This window comes from Pongo abelii, chromosome 15 (assembly GCF_028885655.2).
Source record: "Pongo abelii isolate AG06213 chromosome 15, NHGRI_mPonAbe1-v2.0_pri, whole genome shotgun sequence".
Lineage (NCBI taxonomy): Eukaryota > Metazoa > Chordata > Mammalia > Primates > Hominidae > Pongo > Pongo abelii.
Genome location: NC_072000.2, coordinates 96,296,512 through 96,320,624, shown reverse-complemented (window position 1 = coordinate 96,320,624; position 24,113 = coordinate 96,296,512). Strand labels below are relative to the sequence as shown.

The 24,113-nt window shown below is 47.1% G+C and overlaps 1 protein-coding gene across 11 annotated transcripts in view; it reads left to right on the top strand.

Moving 5' to 3' along the window:
• The first annotated feature begins 255 nt into the window (after window positions 1–255).
• FBLN5 (fibulin 5) overlaps window positions 256–24,113 on the top strand; it is an 80,002-nt gene continuing 56,144 nt past the window's right edge. For 4 of the 11 annotated variants that reach the window (XM_063715146.1, XM_063715142.1, XM_054529644.2 and 1 more), the window contains exons 1-4: window positions 559–1,097; window positions 5,382–5,436; window positions 7,717–7,768; window positions 11,123–11,377. In XM_063715146.1, coding sequence (XP_063571216.1) covers window positions 1,081–1,097; window positions 5,382–5,436; window positions 7,717–7,768; window positions 11,123–11,377 — 379 coding nt within the window. In that variant the 5' untranslated portion in view covers window positions 559–1,080. 11 annotated transcript variants of the gene reach the window in all.

Genomic DNA, 24,113 nt, shown 5'->3' with positions numbered 1-24,113 from the left:
AAACAAACCAACAAACAGGAAAAAGAAATAGGTTGAGGCCTCCACTAGAATGAATGCAAAGGACTTAGAATGTCTTATGTGCTGTCTCCACCATTCTGCTTTTCCAGACTGTCCCTTCTTCAAATCACCGTTTAACTTGTTAAAATCACTTTCGAGCCAGGGGACACTTTTTCAGGAAAGCGAGAAAATGCCAGGGAGAATCGGGGAATGAGGGCGGGGAGAGAAAAGCGTCCTAAGACTTGCATTGCACAAGCTGAAGTCTGGAATTCGCACCAGCGGGATTCCATCCTCCTCCTCCCCCCTACCCCGCTGCTCCCCACCCCTTCTTCGGGAAGATCGCGACTCTCCCGTCGCTCGCCCCAAGCCTCTGCTTCGTAGGTTCTGGTTTCCCAATCGATCGTGAGTTTCTAGTCCCTGGAGCTGCGTGGGTCGTGAGTTCAAGTCCCTTTCCTTCCGGAGGCGACAACGTTCCCGCGGGTCCCCGTGCCACGCAGCGCGGGCGTGCACGCCCCTCCCCGCCGGGCCGCGCTGCCAGCCCCGCCCCGCCCCTGGGTGGGAAGGTCAAGGGGCCCGGGCCCTCCCAGCCCCCCGCACCCCTGCGCGCGCCCGCCCCTCGCCTCCTGTCCGGACGCTCGCAGCCGAGCGCGGCCGGGGAAGGGCTCTCCTCCCAGCGCCGAGCACTGGGCCCTGGCAGACGCCCCAAAATTGTTGTGAGGAGTCTAGCCAGTTGGTGAGCGCTGTAATCTGAACCAGCTGTGTCCAGACTGAGGCCCCATTTGCATTGTTTAACATACTTAGAAAATGAAGTGTTCATTTTTAACATTCCTCCTCCAATTGGTTTAATGCTGAATTACTGAAGAGGGCTAAGCAAAACCAGGTGCTTGCGCTGAGGGCTCTGCAGTGGCTGGGAGGACCCCGGCGCTCTCCCCGTGTCCTCTCCACGACTCGCTCGGCCCCTCTGGAATAAAACACCCGCGAGCCCCGAGGGCCCAGAGGAGGCCGACGTGCCCGAGCTCCTCCGGGGGTCCCGCCCGCGAGCTTTCTTCTCGCCTTCGCATCTCCTCCTCGCGCGTCTTGGACATGCCAGGAATAAAAAGGTGGGTTCTCCGCGCTGGACTTTTCTTTCTCCAGGGTCTGGAAGGCTTGCTAAAAATCCGATGGGTGGAAAATGGTTATGGCTGCGATTCAGGCGGTGTCAGGATATTGGAAAAGGCATGAGCTAGTGATGCAATGATATTGTTAATTATAAAAAGCTGCGCGTCTGTAATTTCCATCTTGAAGCGTTCTTTTGGGAGTGGGTATTTTCTAATACAGTTTCAAAAGTCAGCATCAGAGAGGGCTGCGAAATTCTCAGCGCTTCATTCCTCTCTCTTTTTGGAAAGGGCAGCAACTTTGTCGTTTTAAGGGATTTTTGTATGTATTTTTTAAATTTCGGGAGGCCAATTACTAGTTCATCAGCAATTACTGCGCCGCCTCGGCTGATAGACAAGCATACAGGCTAGCTGAACATCGCGGGGCTGGATTTGCTCTATGTCTGTGTGGGATTCTCACAGAAGTTTCAAGCCAATGAGAAGTGGGAACTGCAGACAGAGATACATGTAAGCAAATGTTTTGCTATTCTTTAAGGAAATTGCAATTACAGTTAAGTAATCCTTAAGTCTTGGGGAACTTTACCTAAATGACACCCACAGTCTTTATTCAGCGAGCTCTCGAAAACATACTGCTTTGAACAAATTAACCTTGTGTGCGTATGTGTCTGTGGGGTGTGTGTGTGTGTGTGTGTGTGTGTGTGTGCTGAAAACTAAGCTGTAACAATGTCATCCTGGATTGAGGACCAGCACTTCTGTGACAGGCAGTCCTGGTATTTGGTTGGTCTCTCCGGCTTTCCTTGTGTTTCAGGCTGAGGCACAAAACCGGCGAACCCACCTGCTTTAGAAAGTTCCCAGGACCAGTTATGAGCACCAACCTGCCTCCCCACAGCTATTCTTATAGTTAGTTCATTTTTGGAGTTTCCAGGGTTTTTTTTTTTTTTTTTTTTTTTAATCACAAGGTGCAGCTATTCGTGATGCTGTGAGGGAGTAGTGCCTGGGTATTCTTTCATTTTAGGAAAATCCTATTAGCCTGGAACCTGTTTGGCCTCCAGGACTCAGCTGTGGCTCTTCCAAGAGGCTGGGCTTGAGGCAAGACCTGTCCCGGGGCTGCCTCTAGCCAAAGGGAATGGGGCTGCGGGGAGTAAGGGGAAAAATGGGGTTAGCATGCCTTTTCCACTAGCTCTTGAAGTCCACTGTGTTGCAGTCAGCCTGTTCTGTCTCCAACATAAACGAGACAGGGTTTTATAACCAACTGAAAGGAAACTTCATGTGAAGAAACAGGAAAACATTGAAATTCATAATATACAGACTGGAAAATAAATTTGTTATTGTTCTTTCATTCCTTCCAGATATAAATCTGGCCATGGCAAATATCAAAAAGCCCTGGGATTTGGCTCTGCACTTTATAAGGTCAGAGCTGTCTCCAGTGTTCTAGAATCTGGCTCACCCAGGCACTTAAATAAAAACTTGTGGACTCTCAGCGTCCTTATTTTTTGGATTGGGGACTAGATAAAGGAAATGGCCTCGCATCTCCTAAGATCGTAGCAGGGCCCTATTCCCTCTTGATGTCAGCTTAACTCCAGGTCCTCTAATACCCAGGGTTGCTGATGCAGATGAGCCGTGTGTCCTGAAAGGGAGGGATTATACTGTTGTGCTGCACGTTTGTAGTAACGGGCCACAGAATTCAGCCATGTCCCCAGGTTCACTGCTCTATTGAAGAAGCCTTCACGATCACCTTCTCCAGGAAGTCTTGTCGCTACCCACAGCCTGGTTGTTATGGCACCCAATAGGTATTTCTTTCCATGCCCTTGCCAAGGTGTATAGATATTGTCATGGCTCCCCAACTGGTTCTCAAAGGTCGTGCTTGTTTCACAGTTCTGTAGCTCCTCCGTCTAGCATCCACACCTACAAGCAGTAGTTGCTTGGATAAACCGCTGTTGAACTGAATAATAGTACTAGATAATGCTCTGCTTTTGCATAGATTTTTTTTTTTTTTTTTTTTTTTGAGACAGGGTCTCGCTGTCTCCCAGGCTGGAGTGCAGTGGCGCAATCTCGGCTCACTGCAACCTCTGCCTTGTGGGTTCAAGTGATTCATCTGCCTTGGCCTCCCGAGTAGCTGGGACTACAGGCGCCCGCCACCACAGTAGGCTAATTTTTGTATTTTTAGTGGAGACGGGGTTTCACCATGTTGCCCAGGCTGGTCTCAAACTCCTGACCTCGGGTGATCCACCCGCCTCGGCCTCCCAAAGTGCTGGGATTAGAGGCAGAAGCCACCGTGCCCGGCCTGATTTTGTATTTTTTTTCTACCATAACCATTTTGAAGAGTCTAGCTCAGTAGTGTTAAATGCATTCACATTGCTGTGCAATCTCCAGAACTCTTTTCACCTTGCATGACTGAATCTCTGTACCTATTAAACAACAATTCCCCATCTTCCCCTCCCTCTAGCCCCTGGTTACCACCATTCCACTTTTTGCCTCTGTGATTTCGACTACACTAGGTGCCTCATATAAATGGACCCATGCGGCCTTTGTCTTTTTTGTGAGTGGCTTTTTTCACTTAACATAGTGCCCTCAGTGTTCATTCATATTGTAGCATGTGTCAGAATTTCCTCCCTTTTTAAGACTGAATACTATTCCCTTGTATGTACAGACTACATTTTGTTTATCCATGTATCCATCGAAGGACTGTGTCCACCTTTAGGCTATTGTGAATAATGCTGCTATGAACACAGGTTTACAAATACCTGTTTCAAGTCCTTGCTTTTAATTTTTTGAGGGTACATACCTAGAAGTAGAATGGCTGGATCACATGAAATTCTATGTTTAGTGTTTTGGGAGTCATCATACTGTTTTCCATAGAGACTGCACCATATTTACACCAACAGTGCACAGGGGTTTCACTTTCTCCACATCCTCCCTAACGCTTGCTCTTTTCCATTTTTTAATAGCCTCATGAGTGTGAAGTAGTAGAGATTTTGTATTTTTATTTTATTTTTATTTTTTGAGACAGAGTCTCGCTTTGTCTCAGAGCGTGTACTACCATGTCCGGCAAATTTTTGTATTTTTAGTAGACAGACAGGGTTTCACCATGTTGGCCAGGCTGATCTCGAACTCCTGAACTCAGGTGATCTTTCTGCCTTGGCCTCCCAAAGTGCTGGGATTACAGGCGAGAGCCACCGCGCCCGGCCAGATTTTGTATGTTTAAAGCAATCTTGCTGGCCACAATCTTACTGGATTAAAGCCTGTGCGTGGCGAAGGGCAGAGTTGCAGGCTCCCAGAGCATCACTGGCTTGTGCATGGCAGAGCTGAGCCCCTGGGTGCATAACTCCTCCTCCTGTTTTCCCACGGGTTTCATTTCCCTGGGCTGCGCAGGTTCCCCGAGTCCTTTCCTCCATCAGGACCTGCTGGCAGCAGTTCCCGCAGACAACACTCTTCAGGGGACTGGGCCACCCCAACCCATCCACTGACGGGGGATTTTCAAGCATGTGGACTCAATGCTCTGGTTCAGTGACTTCCTGTGACACCTTTCTTTGGTGCCACTCAAAGTGCCTCACGTTCTCATTTTCTTTTCCTTTCATTGTTTGGGGGCATGATGATGGCTTATTCACTCTGTAATCATGTCAGCATAAAGATGTTCAAAAGTCAAGCACATCTTGCATAAAGAATAAAGACCAAGGAACTGGTTAATACCATAATGGGAGGTTTTAGCTTTTTTAGGGGGTGGGAGGAGGACAAGGTCTCACTCTGTCACCCAGGCTGGAGTGTAGTGGTATGATCTCAGCTCGCTGCAACCTCAAACCCCCTGGGCTCAGGTGATCCCACCTCAGCCTCCCGAGTAGCTGGGACTTTAGGCTCGTGCTATCACGCCCAGTTAATTTTTTTTTTTAATTTTGTAGAAATGGGGTTTCACCATGTTGCCCAGGCTTGTCTCAAACTCCTGGGTTCAAGCAATCCTCCTGCCTCAGCCTCTCAAAGTGCTGGGATTACAAGCATAAGCCACCGCACCTGACCTTAGCTTTTTTTTTTTTTTTTTTTTTTTTTAGCAGCCAAACCCTTTATTGAAAAGTGTGATCTAACACATTATCCCAACGTAGGAGGCAAGTAGGAGAAGTGTGGTTCTGCTTGGGTGGTTACAGTGTCTGGAATCACCATGACCTCCCTGGAGCACACCCCGTCCCATACAAGCCCAAGGTGATACCACCGTTAACATGTCACGGGCTGCATGCGACCCACACTCCCCTAGACCTGAATCTGTCTTGGGCGTTTATATTTGACTTTTCACCTCCACAGGATACTCACTGTTACCATTCTGGCTCTCTGTCTTCCAAGCCCTGGGAATGCACAGGTAAGATTTTTATTTTTAAAAAATATCTACAAGCGTATTAAAAACCAGGGTGAGGGAGTCCAGCCTTGCGCTATGGAACCCTAGGTTTGTGGGGGTGGGAGTGGCTTTACAGTTGACCTCATCTGAGCTCTTCATTCTCAGAGGTTAACCAGTGGAAGCTCAGAGAAAGTGAGACTTGGCCCAGGTGACATGACTTGTAAGTGATAAGGCTGGGGCTGGTACTCAGTTTCCTGACTCCCAGTCCAAGACTCTTCTATTTTAAGTTCTAGGGTACATGCGCAGGATGTGCAGGTTTGTTACAAAGGTAAATGTGGGCCATGGTGGTTTGCTGGACCTATCAACTCATCACTAGGTATTAAGCCCAGCATCCATTTTTAATCAGATCACATGGCCTCATTTGTGCCCCTCACAGCAGGCCTCAACCTACCTTCAGTGTTGAAAAGTAAAATATGCTGTAGTGTTTCTGGGCAATGGCACCTGAGGACCCCCACGGGTCTGCATGTGTTGCCACAGACACACCCCTCCTGGAGGAGGTGGGAGAGGAAATGGGTGTTACCCAAACATCCCAGCATGCAGTGTTGCGCAATTCAGCTCCAAACCTACGAGGGCCCATCCCTGGGCCGAAACCCCTCAGAGGAGTAAGAAGGGGGTGGGTGAGGCCAGGCTCAGGGCCTTAGGGGTTCTGGAAGAAGCTTGCAGCATCCTGGACATTATTTTAAGTAACAGGAGAGATGGACCCCTGTGTGTCAGCCCTGAAATGTGGGCAGATCCCTCCTGAAAACTCCGAGTGGCCTCTCTGTGTCTCTGGCTCAGGAAAGAAATGAGAGAAGCCCTATCTCTGAGCAGGCTGAGGGCTGCAGGCAGGTAGGGGAGCATTTTCTCTCTTCATATTAAGAATTTTGAAGCATATTCAGGCCACTGGCAATGGGAAGGATCTTGAGAAGAGTAACAAAGAATTTTAGACTTTGGGGTTTTCTAAGGCAGCCTCATGGTGTACACATGAAGACAGGTAGGCCCCGAGGGCAGAGGTTCAGGGTCGTGTTTACTGCACTTTAGGCACTTTATATAGATTAACATACATCGTCCTTACCACCATTTTGAACTACGTTTATGCCCCATTTTACAGATGGGGAAACTGAGGCATAGAAAAGTTATGCAGAGAGTACGGGCTAGAGTGAGAATTTGAAGCCGTGCCCTGGTCCAGCAGACTTGCACCTATGCCAGTCCTTGACAACCAGTGCTGGAACCTGGGTCTCCTGGCCTCCCAGCTTCCCGGCACAGCTTCCTGGCTCGTCTGTTCCACTTCCTTTGCCCCAACTCCCTGGGACCTCTGAACCCTCTCTTGGGAGTGCAGGCCATATACATCATCTCCGCAAATCAACCAACAGCTCAGGGAAGCCCAACCTCCGAAGCTGTAGAAAAGGCCAGGGATGGGAGCTCCTAGAAAATGTCAGGCCCCAGGGTTTTCCCGAAGAGTCCACCCAACACATTTTTTTTTTTAAGTACATAAACTTGTAGCTCAAGTTGTATGTAAAAGCTACAACCCTCTGGGATTGTTGAGATCTATCTCTTTCTGGAAGCATCTTTGTGTCATCTTGCTGAGGTTAAAATGGAGAAATGTATTCAATTCAACTTTTCTTAGAAAACTGACCGCATCTCTGTGTAGCTTTTATTTATGTACAGACATCAAAATCAGGTAGAAGATTTCATGGGGGCAAATAACTCATATTCAGCGCTTTGAAGGCGAGGTTGCACCTAAAGAAAGAGTCATTGCCCTTAAAAGCAGTCTTATTCATTCCCAGAAAGAGGATGAACAGGGAGCATGCCACATTAGGCTCAGCAGATATGATTCCTCTTGCTCTTCATAACTACAGCATTAAAAAACCTGAAAACTGTCTGCTAAAAATGGGAGCTATGAAGCAATGGTGCAGGGAGTTTATTTTTTTAATAAAGTTTTTCTAAAAACATAGAGATGGAGTCTTGAGGGTGGTGTCAAAATCCTGGGCTCAAGAAATCCTTCCTCCTCAGCCTCCCAAAGTGCTGGGATTACATGCATGAGCCACTGCGCCTGGCCTAGTGTGGGGAGTTTAGAAAGTAGTTCTAAGTATAAAATAATTACAAGGAAAAATTTTAGAAGAATAAATAGGGGTTATAATACAGGTATTGGTATTTTGGAGGCCTCTCTTTTTTGCTCCATTTCCCCAACTTTCTGTGTTGCAGCAATAAGACTTTTACGGTGTGAAATGACCTTGCCTGTTTCTCCTCTCTCCTTTCCTGCAGGCACAGTGCACGAATGGCTTTGACCTGGATCGCCAGTCAGGACAGTGTTTAGGTATGAGCCACTGCGGATCCTTCATTGGGGTGGAGGCATTCAGCCCAGTTGCAGGGCTATTTCTTTCTCTGTTGTTCAATGATTAGCCATGCCCATGGGAGAACACAGTGAAATGGAATGACTGAGGTCAGTGGTGCCCTTTTATTGATCACCTTCTTTGTGCCTGGCCTTGAGCTAAGCACTGAGAGGGGTGAAAGAATTGATCTCTATTCTCTTGAAGTTTTCTATTGGATTGGTGTTTCCTAGGGCTGCCATAACAAATTACCAACAACTTAGTGGCTTAAACACCAATGTATGATTTTACAGTTCAGTAGGTCAGAAGTTTGACTTGAGTCTCCACCAGAATAAACATATCAGTAGGGTTGTGTGCTCTTCTGGAGGCTCTAAGGGACTTTTATTCCCTTCTGGTTGTTGTCAGAATTGAGTTTCTTGTGGTCGTGGGACTGAGGTTCTGTTTCCTTGCTGACTGTCAGTGGCGGGCAATTCCTACCTTTTAGAAGCCTCCTGCTTTCCTTGGCTGGCGGCTCCTCCCTTCATCCTCAAAGCCAACACAGTGAGTCAAGCATTTCTCACTTTGAATCTCTTCTTTTTCTGTTGTAGCATCTCTCTGACCAATCAGCCTCTTCTTCTTCTACTTTTAAGAACTCCTGTGAATATATCGGGCCCACCCAGAAAATCCAGGATAACCTCCCCATCTCAAGGTCAGCTGCTTAGTAAGCTTAATTCCAGCTGCTGCCTTAATTCCCCTTTGCCATGTAACCCAACATATTCACAGGTTCTGAGGACTAGGAAGAGGAGATTTTGGAGTGTTTGTAGGGGGCATTCTCTTAGCATGCCATCTTTTGCAATGGACTCTGCAAAAGAAGAGGGGAGAGTGATTATGTCCAGGGTCGATAAAGCATTGATGGGGCCGGGTGCGGCGGCTCATGCTTGTAATCCCAGCACTTTGGGAGGCCGAGGTGGGTGGATCACCTGAGGTCAGGAGTGCGAGACCAGCCTGGCCAACATGGTGAAACCGTGTCTGTACTAAAAATACAAAAAAATTAGCCAGGTGTAGTGGCACGTGCTTGTAGCCCCAGCTACTCAGGAGGCTGAGGCAGGAGAATGGTTTGAACCTGGGAGGCAGAGGTTGCAATGAGCTGAGATCGCACCACTGTACTCCAGCCTGGGCAACAGAGAGAGACTCTGTCTCAAAAAAAAAAAAAAAAAAAAACAGAATTAATGGAGGTCACATTTGAATTGGGTATTGAAAGATGAATAGGATCCTAAGAAATGCCATTCCAGGTAGAAGGAACAGCATGAACAAGGAGCAGGTGTGGAAAGGACACTCAGACATGGAATAGTTTGTTGTTGACAGAGCATAGGGTATATGAACAGAATAAGACAGCCCTACTTGCCCCCATCTTAGGGGAAGTATTTAGCTTTTAAATTATATTTAATTCAGGAAAAATCATTTGTCTTCTCTGAGCTCATGTCAGCCATGCTCCAGAGGGGAGATAGATGGTTTGAAAAACCGATGAACGGTGAGGAATAAAACCATGTCCTGGGAAATCTGGGCTTACATTTTGATTTTAAAGTAAGGTGTTTTGATTTGAAGATTTGATGAGGAATCAAGAGTGGGGCAGTGGCCTTCTTTTCTGGCCCCCCATTTTAGCGATGGCTTTGGGCTTCAAGCTGGAGAACAGGCTGTTGAGTTCTGCACCTTGCCGTTGCTTTTTCCTCTGGTAGGATTGGTGTGAGTTTCTCAGATGAGATGCTGGGGGTGAGTTGTTGGGTGCAGGCATGTAGTCTCCAGTCTCTAGCCCCGCACAGAGCAGACTCCAAGGCTGGTGACATGGCTCGGTATATGGGATCATGTCTGCTGCTCGCTGGAGCCACAGTTCAGGCCTCCCCTATCTGTACCCTAGCAAGGCTGATTTTCTAGAGAGTACACCTCTCCCCTTCCAGACATAACAAGCAGAGCCCAGCCTGGCTGGAAATGGGCCTTGTTGGCTGGCACAGAGCTGACTTGGAAGCAAAGCTCTGCTTTCTTAACAAGCAACTAGCTCTCAGTCAAGCATTTCTTTTTTTTTTCTTTTCTTTTTTTTTGTTTTTGCTTTTGTTTTGAGACGGAGTTTCCCTCTTGTTGCCCAGGCTGGAGTGCAATGGCGCAATCTCAGCTCACTGCAACCTCTGCCTCCCGAGTTCAAGCGATTCTTCTGCCTCAACCTCCCAAATAGCTGGAATTACAGGCATGCGCCACCACACCCGTCTAATTTTTGGTATTTAGTAGAGATGGGATTTCACCATCTTGGGAGGCTGGTCTTGAACTCCTGACCTCAGGTGATCCACCTGCCTCCGCCTCCCAAAGTGCTGGGATTACAGGCACGAGCCACTGTGCCCAGGCTAAGCCTTGTCTTTCCTGATGCAAGAGACTCTTTCTCCCTGACCACTGTTACTTGAAGTAGAAGCGGAGACAATTGTTAGGCCCATCCTAGTATTTTCAGAGTGTAGTATGTGCACACGAGGATCCTTGACGTATTAGATGGTACACCTGCAGATAAACACTCTTTATTTTAATAGTGTATATTTATTTTTACTGTTACCTTCTACTTATGCTAGTTTTCACTTGTTGTAGTCATGTAAGATTTTAAACATACATTTATTTGGGCTTCAAATATGGGCTTATTTAAAGAAAGAGTATGTGCAAATGATAGTACAGGTTTTAGTCCGTTCTCTGTTGCTTATACCTAAATATCTAAAACTGGGTAATTTATAAAGAAGAGGAATTTATTTCTCACAATTGTGGAAGCTGAGAAGTCCAAGGTTGAGGATCTCCATCTGGTGAGGGCCTTCTTGCTGGTGGGGGCTCTCTGCAGAGTTTCGAAGTATGCAAGGCATCACATGGTGAGGGGCCTGGGCTGCTAGCTCAGGTCTCTCTTCCTCTTCTTAGAAAGCCACCAGTTTCATTTCCAAGATAACCCATTAACCCATTAATCTATGAGTAGATTAATCCATTCATGAGAGTACATCCCTCACGATCCAATCACCTCTTAAAGGCCCCACCACTCAATATTGCAACACTGGGGATTAAGTTTCAACATGAGTTTTGGAGGGACATTCAAACTATAGCAAGGTTTTTGTAGATATGGTCAAAATCATGATGGTGGTATTTGAAAGGCTGATGTTTGGGTGACACTGGTTACTTTGATTCACTTCAGCCAACATTTAGGGGTACCTTCCCGTGATGAGCTGGGACCGCCCTAGGTGTTTGGGAGTGCTTCCTCCACGCCTGGTACCAAGTTCTTCTTAAATATGCACCGGACACAACGCAGCTGGGGAGCCACTAATGCTCGTCCTTTCTGTGCCTTCCAGATATTGATGAATGCCGGACCATCCCCGAGGCCTGCCGAGGAGACATGATGTGTGTTAACCAAAATGGCGGGTATTTATGCATTCCCCGAACAAACCCCGTGTATCGAGGGCCCTACTCGAACCCCTATTCGACCCCCTACTCAGGTCCGTACCCAGCAGCTGCCCCACCACTCTCAGCTCCAAACTATCCCACGATCTCCAGGCCTCTTATATGCCGCTTTGGATACCAGATGGATGAAAGCAACCAATGTGTGGGTGAGTAGCCCAGCCTTTTGTTCCTCTCTGCTGTGCTTTGGTGAAGACATCGTCTGTATCTGGCATGCTCACCCCAAATGGGTTGTTAGTTGCCATTCAATGCACCAGTGAAACAATGACTTACTCTCTGCATACTTATTTCACTCTTAGCAGCCTGTATCTCTGGGTTCCTGCCCAACCAGGGAGGTTATTTTGCTGTTTTGTTCACAGTTCTCCAGAAAACCAATTTTTTTCTTTATTTTATTTTCATCTATCTATCTACCTATCTGTATCTATCTTTAACTCATCTATATATTTAAAGACCAAGGTAATATTTTCTCAAATAACAAATACATCTGGTCAGACTTATTACAGTAAGTAAATCTCAGAGGAAGATCTAGAAAGGGCCAAAGCTCTGTCCTCAGCCCCCGCACCCTTGATTGGAACATGTGCTTCTGCAATGGACGAAGCCTTGAAGGGCAGGGCCAACTGTTCTGGAAAGAAAATTAGGTTACGTGAGTTGGAACTAATGTGCTTTTGACCAAAAGGAGCCTCACTGATAGGAACTCATAGCAAGAATGGACCTCTGGGAAGAAGCAGGCACAAAGGAATTGGCAAGGGGTGTGACCAGTGCCCTAGAGAGCTTTAGGTTCTGTTGGCCAGCGTGGCCTTGGAGGAGAGTTACCTAGGATCCTCCCTGGTCCCTTTAGCTGTGGTCAGACCAAAATCTCCAGCTCTGGAAGATGGTGTATAGAGTGAAAGCTCTAAACTTTTTGATCGTGCATCCCATCTGCAAAATCTTTTTGAGCCTGGATCCCCATTATATGGATATTTATAAATTATATACATACCCTTTCATACTAATATGGATTGCAGAATATAAACTTCACATAAGAAATATGAAATTTAAAAGGATGAGATAAAAATAAATATGAAACTGGGAGTGGTGGCACGTGCCTGTAGTCTCAGCTACTCAGTAGGGTGAAGGGGGAGATCACTTGAGCCCAGGGGTTCGAGGCTGTGGTGTGCTATGATCGCGCCTGTGAATAGTCACTGCATTCCAGCCTGGGCAACATGGCGAGACCTTGTCTCTTAAGAAAATATATATATGAATTGAAGTTTTAATATTTTTTTTCTCTACCCCAAAAGTTTGAGAGACCACTGGTCTAGCAAGATTTTTGTTTGTCCCATTTTGTTTTTTGTTTTTCCCATTTTTGTTTGTCCCAAGATTTTGTTTGTTCCATTTCAGGGCTCTGGAGTGTTGAGCTGTATAACCCACTATTAGGGAAGCTGTGTTGGTTAATTTAAGGTGTCTTCTATAAGCTTATGTGAAGGAGTGTGCATTCTCATTTGAATACACATAAATAATATGCAGACAAGTGTCTTCAGAACTACCAGGGAACACTGGGTATGCTTGAACCCAAACTTCCACATTTTCGCTGGTCTTAAGGGGTGTGGTCTCTGTGTGTGTTGGCGGGGGGAGAGAGAAAGAGTGAGAGAGAGAGAGCTGGTTAATGTTTACCTTAAACGTAGATGAATGTGCAAAGGGAATGAGCGCAGGGTCCAGTCAAGCCAGCTTTGGTGGAGAAGATGGTAACATGCTTCCTTATAACCAGCATCAGGAGGAAAGAACTTTGTAACTGGAAGGGACTTTTTTACCAATCTTTAACTTCAACCTCTTTATTTTGTAGAAAGGAGAGTGTGGACTCCAACCAGTTAGGTAATTACAGAGGTAGGATGCCAGCCAGCTCCCCTAACTTCTCCCCTGTCTACAATCTCCTAACTATAGGAAATGACCTCTCCTATCTGGTAGAAAAGAAATGATCCCAAAAGAAAATGCAGAGATAGAGGTGAGAGGTGCTGCTCTTCCAGGATGTCACGTGGGGGCTGGATAATCCAAGTGATTAGCCCTTACATGTCTTGAGGTGAGGAAGAGGATGTAATGATTCTTTCGAGGCACTCTGTGGTTTAGGCAGGGGGCCTTGGGTGGTCGTGGTGTAGACAGCTCTAGCTGATGCCTTGGGCAAGCTCAGCGGCCCCTTTTGCAGAACAGCTGGGAACTGCTGCAGGTTTCTCCAAAGTGTCTCCCTCCTTCCCCTAAACCTCTTTCCAGGGTCCCAGTGCCCTTGACAATCAGGACATGGCTGGGAAACCTATTCCTCCCTTGGTCCCTCTGACGTCATGCCATTTATGGCTCTGAACCTGTCACACGGGAGATGCGGAACTTTCATAATGGCCCTTTTGTAAGGAGAATACAATCTAGGAGCCCTAGTGAGGACTGGCACCAGGCCCATCCATTTCCAAAAAGTTCAGCATTATGCATTCATAAGTTCTGAGTTCTTTCTAATTTCCCTTCACCCCACCCCATGGTTTCCTGGTTTTACAGAAGGCTTTCAAATGGCCCTCGCTGAGGTCCCTCTGCGTATTGTGAAGAGCTGGCATTGTGGGGGTTGGGGGAAGTAAGAGAAGGGATGGGAAAGCGAGACTCTTTCTACCTACTGCTCCTTCCAAGAACTGGGATGGAAGAGAGGTGGGCCTGGGAGCAGGTGGAAGGGAAGCAAGGCACCATGGCGGAAGGTGGGAGGGAAGGAAACCACATGGGGGGATCATTGAGAAAAGACAAGGAGGTGACTGTGGAGGTGTCACTGCCCTGAGAATGTGGGTGTTTTCCAGAGCACAGCTCTGATCCTGTGGAGGAGGCATTGCATGAGCAGTGGGTAAGTCAGGGAGACTTCGGAAACATTTCTGAAACTTTAATGTTCTAGGAGAGGAGGAAACATCTCCAAAGGTGTCTTGTCCTCTTCATCAAAATAAAAATAGTGATCAACAGTAACATCCACTGCAGCAGTGGTAATAATATCAAACACTTGGATAGTACTTGTGTGCTAGGACCTTTACAATAATTAATGCGCTTGATCCTCATAACCACCTACAAGGTAAAACTATTATCATTCCTATTGTACCCATGAGGAAACCGAAGCAGAGAAGCTAAGAAACCTGTTCAAAGTCACACAGCAAGTGAGGGGCCGAGTCATGATTTGAACGATTCAGGCTTTGAATGAGAAAACAGGCTCAGTGAGGTATAGATTTGTTCAAGGGTGCTCAGAGTCAGTGCTGAAATCAGGATTAAAAACAAAGTCCTTCTCTTGCTATTTTTGTTTTCTGAGACAGGGTCTGGCTGTTACCCAGGCTGTAGTGCAGTGGCACAGTCACTGCAACCTCTGCCTCCTCAGCTCAAGCGGTCCTCCCATTTCAGCTTCCCAAGTAGCTGGGACTATAGGCGTGTGCCACCATGCTCCTCGATCACTGCAACCTCTGCTTCCTGGGCTCAAGTGATCCTCTCATTTCAGCCTCCCAAGTAGCTGGGACTACAGGCATGTGCCACCATGCCTGGCTTATTTTTGTATTTTTTTGGTAGAGACAGGGTTTTGCCATGTTACTCAGGCTTGTCTCAAATTCCTGGACTCAAGCAATCCTCATGCCTCGGCCTCCCACAATGCTGGGATTACAGGTGTGAGCCATGGCACCCAGCTCTCTCTTTCTCTTTTTTTTTCTTAATGAAACTTTTTGCTCTATAAAATTTTGAACCTAGTCAAAAGTAGAAAGAACATAGTAAGCACCTACCTACTTATTACCCAACTTCTGTAGTTATCAGCACAGGCATAATCTCCTTTCTTCTTTACACTCTACTCAGTGCATTAATTTAAAGCAAATCCCAGACATTATATAATTTCATCCTTAAAGACTTCAGAATTATCTCTAAGAGATAAAGAAATTCTTTACAAAAACAAATTTAAGGCCAGGCATGGTGGTTCATGCCTGTAATCCCAGCACTTTGGGAGGCCGAGGTGGGTGGATCACCTGAGGTCAGGAGTTCGAGACCAGCTTGGCCAACATGACGAAATCCCGCCTCTACTAAAAATACAAAAATTAGTTGGGTGTGGTGGTATGCACCTGTATTCTCAGCTACTTGGGAGGCTGAGGCAGGAGAATCGCTTGAACCCAGGAGGTAGAGGTTGCAGTGAGCCAAGCTTGTGCCACTGCACTCTAGCCTGGGCGACAGAGTGAGACTCTGCCTCAAAAAAATAAAAAATTAAAATAAAAAAAAACTTCCAAAAAACAATACCATTATCAAACCTACAGAAGTCAATAATAATCTCTTTTTATCATTAAGTATCCAGGTAGTGTTCAAATCTCTCTGATTGTCTCATAAATGCCTTGCAATTTCACCACAAATGGCCAGAAGAATCTCTGCAGTCCCCGGAGTAGCATGGCTCTAACAAAATCCTGCTTTCTCAGCCACAAAACGTTTCACTAACATTAGTTATTGGAGTCCCTACATTTGCCACTGAGCCAAGTTGGTTAGCAAAGCCAGAACTTGGAATATCCACCCAGAGGTCTGACAAGCTGAGCCCCAAAGGGCCCCAAAGGGGCCATGCATATGAAGCCATCTCAACAGCCTGTTGTCTGTTGGTTTGTTGGAATCAGATCCATCCAAGTTCTGCAAATTGCATTGGTTGACAAGTCTCTTAAATGTCTTTTAGTCTTTACTATTTCCCTGGCCACTTATTTGTTGAAGAGGCTGAGCTGCTTGTTCTGTAGAATTTCATACGTTTCGGAGGTGGCTGATTGCACTCTTGCCGGTGCGCGGGTTATCTTATTCCTTCCTCCCCTATATTTTCTTGTAAGCTGCTAATAGATCTAGTGAGTTGATCCAATTCAGGTTAAATTTTTGGGCAGGCTATTTTGAAGGTAACGTCTTTGATCTTTTGCCCTCTTCATGCACTGATTTCTTCTCATAAAGTATAAGACAGTCTGCCTTGGGGAGGCCAATGAGCATCCCGTTTCACTGCGGTTTACTTTTTCTAGGGTTTGGACCCACTTTCAAGGAAGCACTCTCATCCCTTGGTGCCACATGAGGCCATGCCTGTTTCCATGGGCTGGGTGGGGCCGGGCTCAGTGCCTGGGTGGCCAGTCCCTCAGAGCTTCCTCCTCAGTTTTTCTGTTTTTGGTTCTACTTTGGAGGTGACTAGACCCTGCCCTTTTGGAACAATGTTTGGCCTTAGGTTTGAGTCCACAGGCCCCTAGATGTACAGTTGGAGCACTTGGACACTTCTGCAGACAGAGTGAACAGTGACTTAAGAATTATAGTCCACGAGCCAAGCAAGTTTTGTGTTGTTCAGAAAACTGGCATCTTGGCATGACAATGATGGGACTCATGGCTCATTAGAGTGTGTCACCCAGATCCTGGACCCTTGGGAGATCTGGTGACCAGATTCTCAGGGGAGGGAGAGCCAGACAGACATGGTTAACTGGTAAGCAGGGAGGGGCTGCTGGAGGAGAGCCTCACCCAACAGCTCACAATCAAGACCCAGACAGAGGCCAAATCAAACGCATACGTAGAGTTCTGAGCTGGCCACATAGATATCCCAGAGAAGGATGGTGTGGGGCTGAGGATGGTGTGGTGCTGAACCCTCAGAGAGTGGGGTGAGTTGGTGCCGAGTGGCTGGGGCACCCAAGATGTGGACTCCCATTCAGGAACCTTCCTCTCATGGCACGCTGCCTCTAAGACCGGGTCCCTGAATGTGGTTGCCACTCAAGTCTGTCAACTCATTCCCTTGGGGGCTCAACTTGTCATCTCTCTGGGTGGACATTCCAAGTTCTAGCTTTGCTAACCAGCTTGGCTCAGTGGCAAATGTAGGGACTCCATCAGTAACTCATGTTTGTGAAATATTTTGCGGCTGAGAAAGCAGCCTTTTCTAGAGCCCTGCTACTCCGGGGACTGCAGAAATCCCGGCCATTTGTGAAATTACAAGCAATATTTTGATTCTCTCTTCTAGTCCAGGATTTTTGTTATTGTTGTTGATCAGGGCGCCCAAACAGGCAGAGAGCAACACATGGGATCCTTTTGGAAGGTAGGTGGTGTTGGTCTGAGGCTTCCTCTTGAGTTATTTTTCCTGAAAGCCAGCCAGTATTTCTTCAGTCAACCAATGTGTACAGAGTGCCTTGTTGGTGCCAGGCTCTGGCCTAGGCACCAAGGGGGATGTGGAGTTGTGCATGGCCATGGAGCTCTCTCTAGAGCTTGTGGACAAGGAAGGGAGATTAAACACAACACAAGCACAAGCAGCTGAAATTCAGAACAACCTCTGATGAGTTCCTGAGATGGTACAAAGAGAAGGCAGAGATAAGAAGGCTTCTGGGGTGGAGGGGACTGGAACTTGGAAGTCAGAGAGGCTTTGAGTCTCACCTTGGTTTGGCCACTTCCTACCTGTGAGAATGGGGGTTGGTTTCCTCACCTGTAAAATGGGCATAACAACACCTGTCTCACAGATAACATGTGCAAACACCTTGCCCAGGGTTTACGTGGAGTATCCCATAGTAAACGTTAATTGGGAAAGATTCATGAAGAAGGCTGCTAGGGTCTTGAGATGATAAGCCATGGGAAGATTCACAGAGTCTGAAAATGCAGCGAACGTCTAATTCTTCAAAACCTTTAAAATGACCTAAAACTGAGCCTAGTATACATTTACCTGGCAGGCCTCAAAGGGCTTTCCCCAGCTGAGCCTGACATGGCTTCACTCGGAATCTGCTTGGAAATGGCAGCAGAACCTGGGATTATTTAAATTGTGAGACAGAAAAGTGGGAAGTGGGAACAAATGTGGCATAAAGGCCAGGGCAAGTAGAAACCTCAGCCCCTAATGTTGACAGGACTGTGGTTAGCAAAAACTAGGGAGGAGAAGGCGGCCTTCACTCCAACAGACTTTTCTTGTTTTTCATACAGGCCTCTGGCTTGGTCTGTAACTTGAAACTCAGTCCTCAGGCTGAGACCAGAAGGAAAATGCGTGAAACTGAGATCTGGAGGAAAATGCGTGAAACCATGAAACCGATTCTTTAGCTGCTGAGGGCATTGGGACTACGCAGGCCCAGAGAGGAAATGGGACCCGCACTGAGGCTGGGGTTCTGCACCTGGGTTTGCTCAGATGTCTTTGTGAATTGGCCCCAGCAAGCTTGTTCATGGGCATGGCCTCCCCAGGTTTCCCACCTTGCTGCAAGTCTTTCCCTATCATTGCTGGGATGATGGGTAAGTGGCTTCACTTCTCTCAACCTCAGATTTTCCTCCTGTAAACAGGGATAGCAGTACCAACTGCCACAGGAAATTTGGAGAATTAAGTGAGATATGCATGCGAATTGTCTAACATCGAGGCTGGCTTATCGTAGGGGCTTCCTAAGTTAGTTACTGTAATTATTGTTTTCATTATCTCAAATCTCTTCATTCCATGACGACTTCTCCTGCTTCAAACCCCTAGTCCTGTTATTCTATTATTTTTTATTCTTTCTTCTGGGAATTAGATTTAACAGTATGTGTCGTTTAGGGAGTTGAAAGTTGAATTCTTGCCAATTTTCAGCAGTAGGAGTTGGGGTTAACTTGTGCTTCCAGGGAGACCCAAACACAGACAGGACTCCAGGAAGTTGTCCAGGACAGCTGTTCCCAAAAGTAACTGTGCCCATGAATCACCTGGGGAAAATGCAGTTCTGACTCAAGAGGTCTGGGGTGAGCCCCAAGGGTCTGCATTTTCTTATAAGCCCCCAGGTGATGCCACGCTGCTGGTCCAGGGACCACCCTTTAATTAGCAAGGCCCTAGTTCATCGGTCTATTTTTCGACAGGACTGTATTTAAAGAAAGGTAGAAGGTTTATTTTTTCCATGCAATTTGTATATTGTTTGAATTTGTTAGAAGAATGTATTACTTATTTAAAAACAAAACACAAACTGGAGAGAAATGATTTTAAGGCCTAAATTGAGGTAGCATGCTGTAGTGGTAAAGGGATGAGATGAGACATTAGTAAGAACTGGATTTTGATCCCAGATTTGCTACTTATTAGCTGTGTGACATTGAGAAAGCCACTTGGCCTCTCTGGCCTAAGTTTTATTATCTGTAAAAAGAAAGGATGGTATTATACTAAGGGTCGTAATCTGGGGTCTGTGGATAGAAATCAAGGGATCTATCAGCATGTTTTTCCCCACTAACTTTGAATTGAGATTTAGCATTACTGTCCATTGTAGGCAACAGGCCACAGGACTATTAGCAGTACCTGGGATGGTATTGACAAGAGAATCAGATATTTACATATCACGTAACAGCTGTGGCAGTTATTTTGAAATACTTGGAAGTATTTTGAAATATTTTGAAACCTTATTTATGCTTATAACTTCGAAATCGTAGAAGATACTAGATCTGCCTAATTTTGTTTTTTAATGCATTGATAAAGAAGTATCTATATCACTGTATCACACGTGTGTGTGTGTGTGTGTGTGTTTTGAGACAGGGTCTTGCTCTGTTATCCAAGCTGGATGGATTACAGAGGCATGATCTCTGCTCACTGCATCCTCAACCTCCCGGGCATAAGTGACCCTCCCATCTCAGCCTCCCGAGTAGCTGGGACTACCAGTACATGCCACCACGCCCAGCTAATTTTTGTATCTTTTGTAGAGACAGGGTCTTGCTATGTTGTCCAGGCTAGTCTCTAACTCCTGGGCTCAAGCGATCCTCCTTCCTTGGCCTCCCAAAGTGTTGGGATTACAGGTGTGAGCTGCCATGCCCAGCCATACATTTGTTTTTTAAGTATTTTGATAGCTGCATTTCAATACAATTGTTTTCTTTTGTAATCCTCTGAGTTTTATTTTATGCAATTTAAGGCATTATTCTGAGAAGGGAGTCCATGGGCTTTAGCAGTCTGCCAAACAGGTTCAAGGCACATACAAAAAAGTTTAAATTCCCTGGTTCTGATGATTTCTCAGGTTTCCTGCAACTCAAGAATGTTCTACTATTCTAAATCTTCCCAGTCTTTAGGAAACATAATTTTTTCGTTAACCCTTTCCCACCTGGATTGCCTAGGTGATGCGGCTCTTCTCTGTTGCGTGTGTTTCAACAGCACACGTGCCTGCTGACACCTGCCAGGACCCTACCAAGTCTCCACTTGGTTCAGTGCACTGGCTGGCCTCATGTTCTGGGTGGGGTCCCACTGGTGGGCCATGCCCAGCCCTTGGTGCCTTTGTGTAGTAGGTCACTTCCCCGGTGTCTAGCGTGGCAGTCTTTTCAATGACCTACAAGTTTTTCTTGGCTCTCATCTTATGTTCCTTGGTCTGGTCATGTTACTTTTATTTCTACTGCACTCTGGAATTAGCCAGTTGTGTATGAAAAGCGAGTGGTGTTGCAGAGGATGGATGAAGTGTGGACTTTTTAATGGCAGGACCATTCAGCTCTGGTCTGGCAAAAGTGGCTGCATTACCAAGTCTCCAGAGAGCACTGCCTGGAGGGCAGGAGGTTGAAGTTACCTGCCAGGTTGCAAATAGCCTCGAATGCCAGGGCCAGAGCTGAGCTGACTGTTTAGCACATGTCTTTTAAATTAGTAGGAGGTGCATGCTATGATACTCCTTAGAGAAGGGCAGTCATTCTAAATGTGATGAGATGGAGCAAGGTGATCACACCATCTCTTTTGCTGTCAAGGCTAGTTTTAGATTTCTTTCCAAAATCCTTTTGATATATGTGGGTTGAATCCACCACTGGAGGACTCTAGAACAGAATGACTCATAGATTCTGTACAGAAATTCACAGATGTTCTGTGGATGTTCTCCACCGCTCTTATCTGTTTATGTGGATGGTGTCTGCATGGCATCTGCACCTCACACCCCCAACCCTGCTGTAATGCAAGAAACAGAGTGATTTGGGGGATTTGGGAGATGTTTATGTTATCAGGGATGGATTAAATGAAAGAAGTAAAAATGCCATATGAATGCAAGGCATTCATTTTATGGAGAGTGTGTGCCTGAGTGGAATAAAACGGATTGAAACAATAAATGAGGAATCCTATTTGATGTTGATGACAACAGCTTCATGTAAATATCATCCCATAGGCCCAGGCTATTTCTTTTGTGGGGGAAAAAGGGAGATCTTCATTTCTCAAAGGATCTGAAGTGAGCAATTCAATGATGCCAGGCAATAGTGGTAGAGAGCGTGATGCAGTGGAACGAGCATGGGCTTAGATTCACACAGACATGGGTTCGAATCCTATCACTGCACCATTGCATGGCGCAGGGCTTTAAATCCTTTGAGTGTGTCCCAGCTACAAGATGGGACAATGATGCTTATCTTCCGGGAATGTTTTGAGGCTTAGTGAAGGCAAGATAGTCAGGTCATCACCCTCTAAGCAATCGCGTTGTCACTCCCACCCGTCCACTCCCCGTACCTGCAAGCTCTTTATCTCATAGGAGCAGCAACTTTGTTTGCTTTATGTCTTAGCAGTCCCTGCCAGTCATAGGGTCAGACACGTGGCAGGTGCTTGTTGGCTGCTTATCTCAAGTGGGGAAGTATGTGGAAGGAGCATTAGTTGGGGAGGGAGAAGAAGAGGGACCTCTTTCGATTCATGATCGTCTTGACACTTCTCCCCCTCTGTCTCCACTCTGACCTCACGCAGGCCACAGAGGCAGCTTTTGAGCCTTTCTCTGGGGATCTCTTAGACTCTGGGAGTGCTGAAGAGCTACCTGGGTACCTTCGTTCTCCTATCCATTGGGCTGCCATCCTTTGTGGACACATGTACCACACAGGCCACGTGGTGCCCAGGCCTGGCAGGCTGGGACTGGGGAAGTGCTGATGGTACTGGGCTGACCCCTCATCAGAGAGACCCACGAGCCAGACAGCCTCCCTCCAGCAGCCAGCCCTGGCCTTGAGCATGGAGGCAGAGAGGCCAGGGCTTCCCAGCAGCCCCAGGTGTGTGCACCGAGGGCAGGCAGGTGCCCACAGGCTCTCATCTTTCATAATGGAGGGCATGGCTGTCGGGGGTTCAGGGAAGTGGGTGGGGTGCCTGGCAGGGGGATTCCTGAGACAAAGGCACAGTGCCAGCCTCCACTGTTTATCCACAGCATCTGGCAGAGTGAGGCTGTCGTGGAGTGATTTTTGAATGAATGAATGGCAGGAAGGAAGAGTGCGGGCACTGTTGAACCCAGGCTAGCCAGAGGGGAGTGAGTGCCACTGCCTTCCTCAATCAGTCTCCCAGAACTCATCTCCAGCACCCCCTCTGCTGACTCCTCCCACTGTACTGGGTGTCAAGCAGGGACTAAGGTGACCAAGAGTCTCCTTGTTCCTTAAGCGCCTTGTGGGCTGGGGCCATGGTCACTGTGGCTGTCCTGCACCCAGCAAGATGCTGGGCACCACGGCCGCTCAGTGAGTGTTAGATGCAATCTAATGTACAGAAGCACTGATGGGCTAATGGAAAAAGATGCCTGTGAAGAACCTTCCGGTCAGATTAACTTGCAAAGAAACCCACGTCCACTGTCCCCTTCCTTAAGGGGAAACTCTGTGGGAGGCTGTGCCCTTCGTACCTCGAAGCCACAGCTTTGTTTTCCTGCCATGGGGGAGACTGGCTCCCAGGGCTTCACCACCAGCCAGCGCCAGCTCCTTGCACAACTCCAGAGGGCACCACTCAATTGTATTACATGTCACTGGCACCCCCTGGAGCCCAACAACCATCCCGAGGCTCCTGTTTGTCTTGGAAACAGAGGAGCATGCTTGAGGAAGGGTCTCTGGGCCGTCTCCTTGGGGGCTGGCAGGGAAAGGACATTCACAGGATTCCTTCCCTCCAGAGGGCCTCAGTCAACAGACTAGATGTCAAGGACTGACCGCCTGTTCCCCTCCAGCTTGTCGGAGCCGGGCCAGAGGGGAGATGGGGACAGCCAGTGCTGGGCCCTGCTGCAGGCAGCCAGCATCCACAGACTCTGGGGCCGGCGGGTATGTTGGGGCTGGGGAAGCAGAATACTTGGGGTCTTGTCAATGCTGTCTGACTTTCTTTCAAACTAAAACATTTGTGGAAATCTAGCCAGAGTTGATTTATGAGCTCTACATATTTCACAGGTCTTAACACGTCCCCCAGGAATCAGTGAGGTCAGACAGAACAGACTTTGCATCCGGAATCAGTACGAAATTGGCATCTTCAACAGTTTCCATGGGAGGAGGGGTTTAAGAATTTGAGGGAGATTATATGAAACAATGTGAAGACACAAAAAACCCTGACTCTGCTTCATTCCATTAGGGAAAAAGACGGGTCATCTGTTTTCTGCATCTGAGCTGAGTGAGGGGTGGCCTTCTCCGCGGGGACAGGGATGAAGTATGATGGGACAGGACTGCTGGGGCAACTGAGAGCTCAGAGTGGACTCAGGGGTGACCACAGCACCCTGTCCTTATCCTCCAGCTCACACTCCATAGCTGTGATAAATACACATTTGTGATTATTTATTTAACGTCTCTCCACCCAACAGAGCTTTCTGTCTTATTCACCATTGTATTTTTTTTTCTTTTTCTTTTTCTCTTGTGCAGTGGTGCTATCTTGGCTCACTGCAACCCCCATCTCCTGGGTTCAAGCAATCCTCGTGCCTCAGCCTCCCGAGTAGCTGGGACTACAGGCGTGTGCTACCAGCTATTTTTTGTATTTTAGAAGAGACGGGGTTTCACCACGTTGGCCAGGCTGGTCTCAAACTCCTGAGCTCAGTCAATCCGCCCACCTCTGCCTCCCAAAGTGTTGGGATTACAGGCGTGAGCCACCACACCCGGTCTCACCATAGTATTTTTCTAGTGCCTGATAAATATTTGTTAAATAAGCAGAAAAGCTACATGAGTGAATTATATATGTGGGATTCAAATGAGAAAGAGAAATGGATTGTATGTTAGGTACAGTTTCTACATAGGTTAACTTATGACCACTGA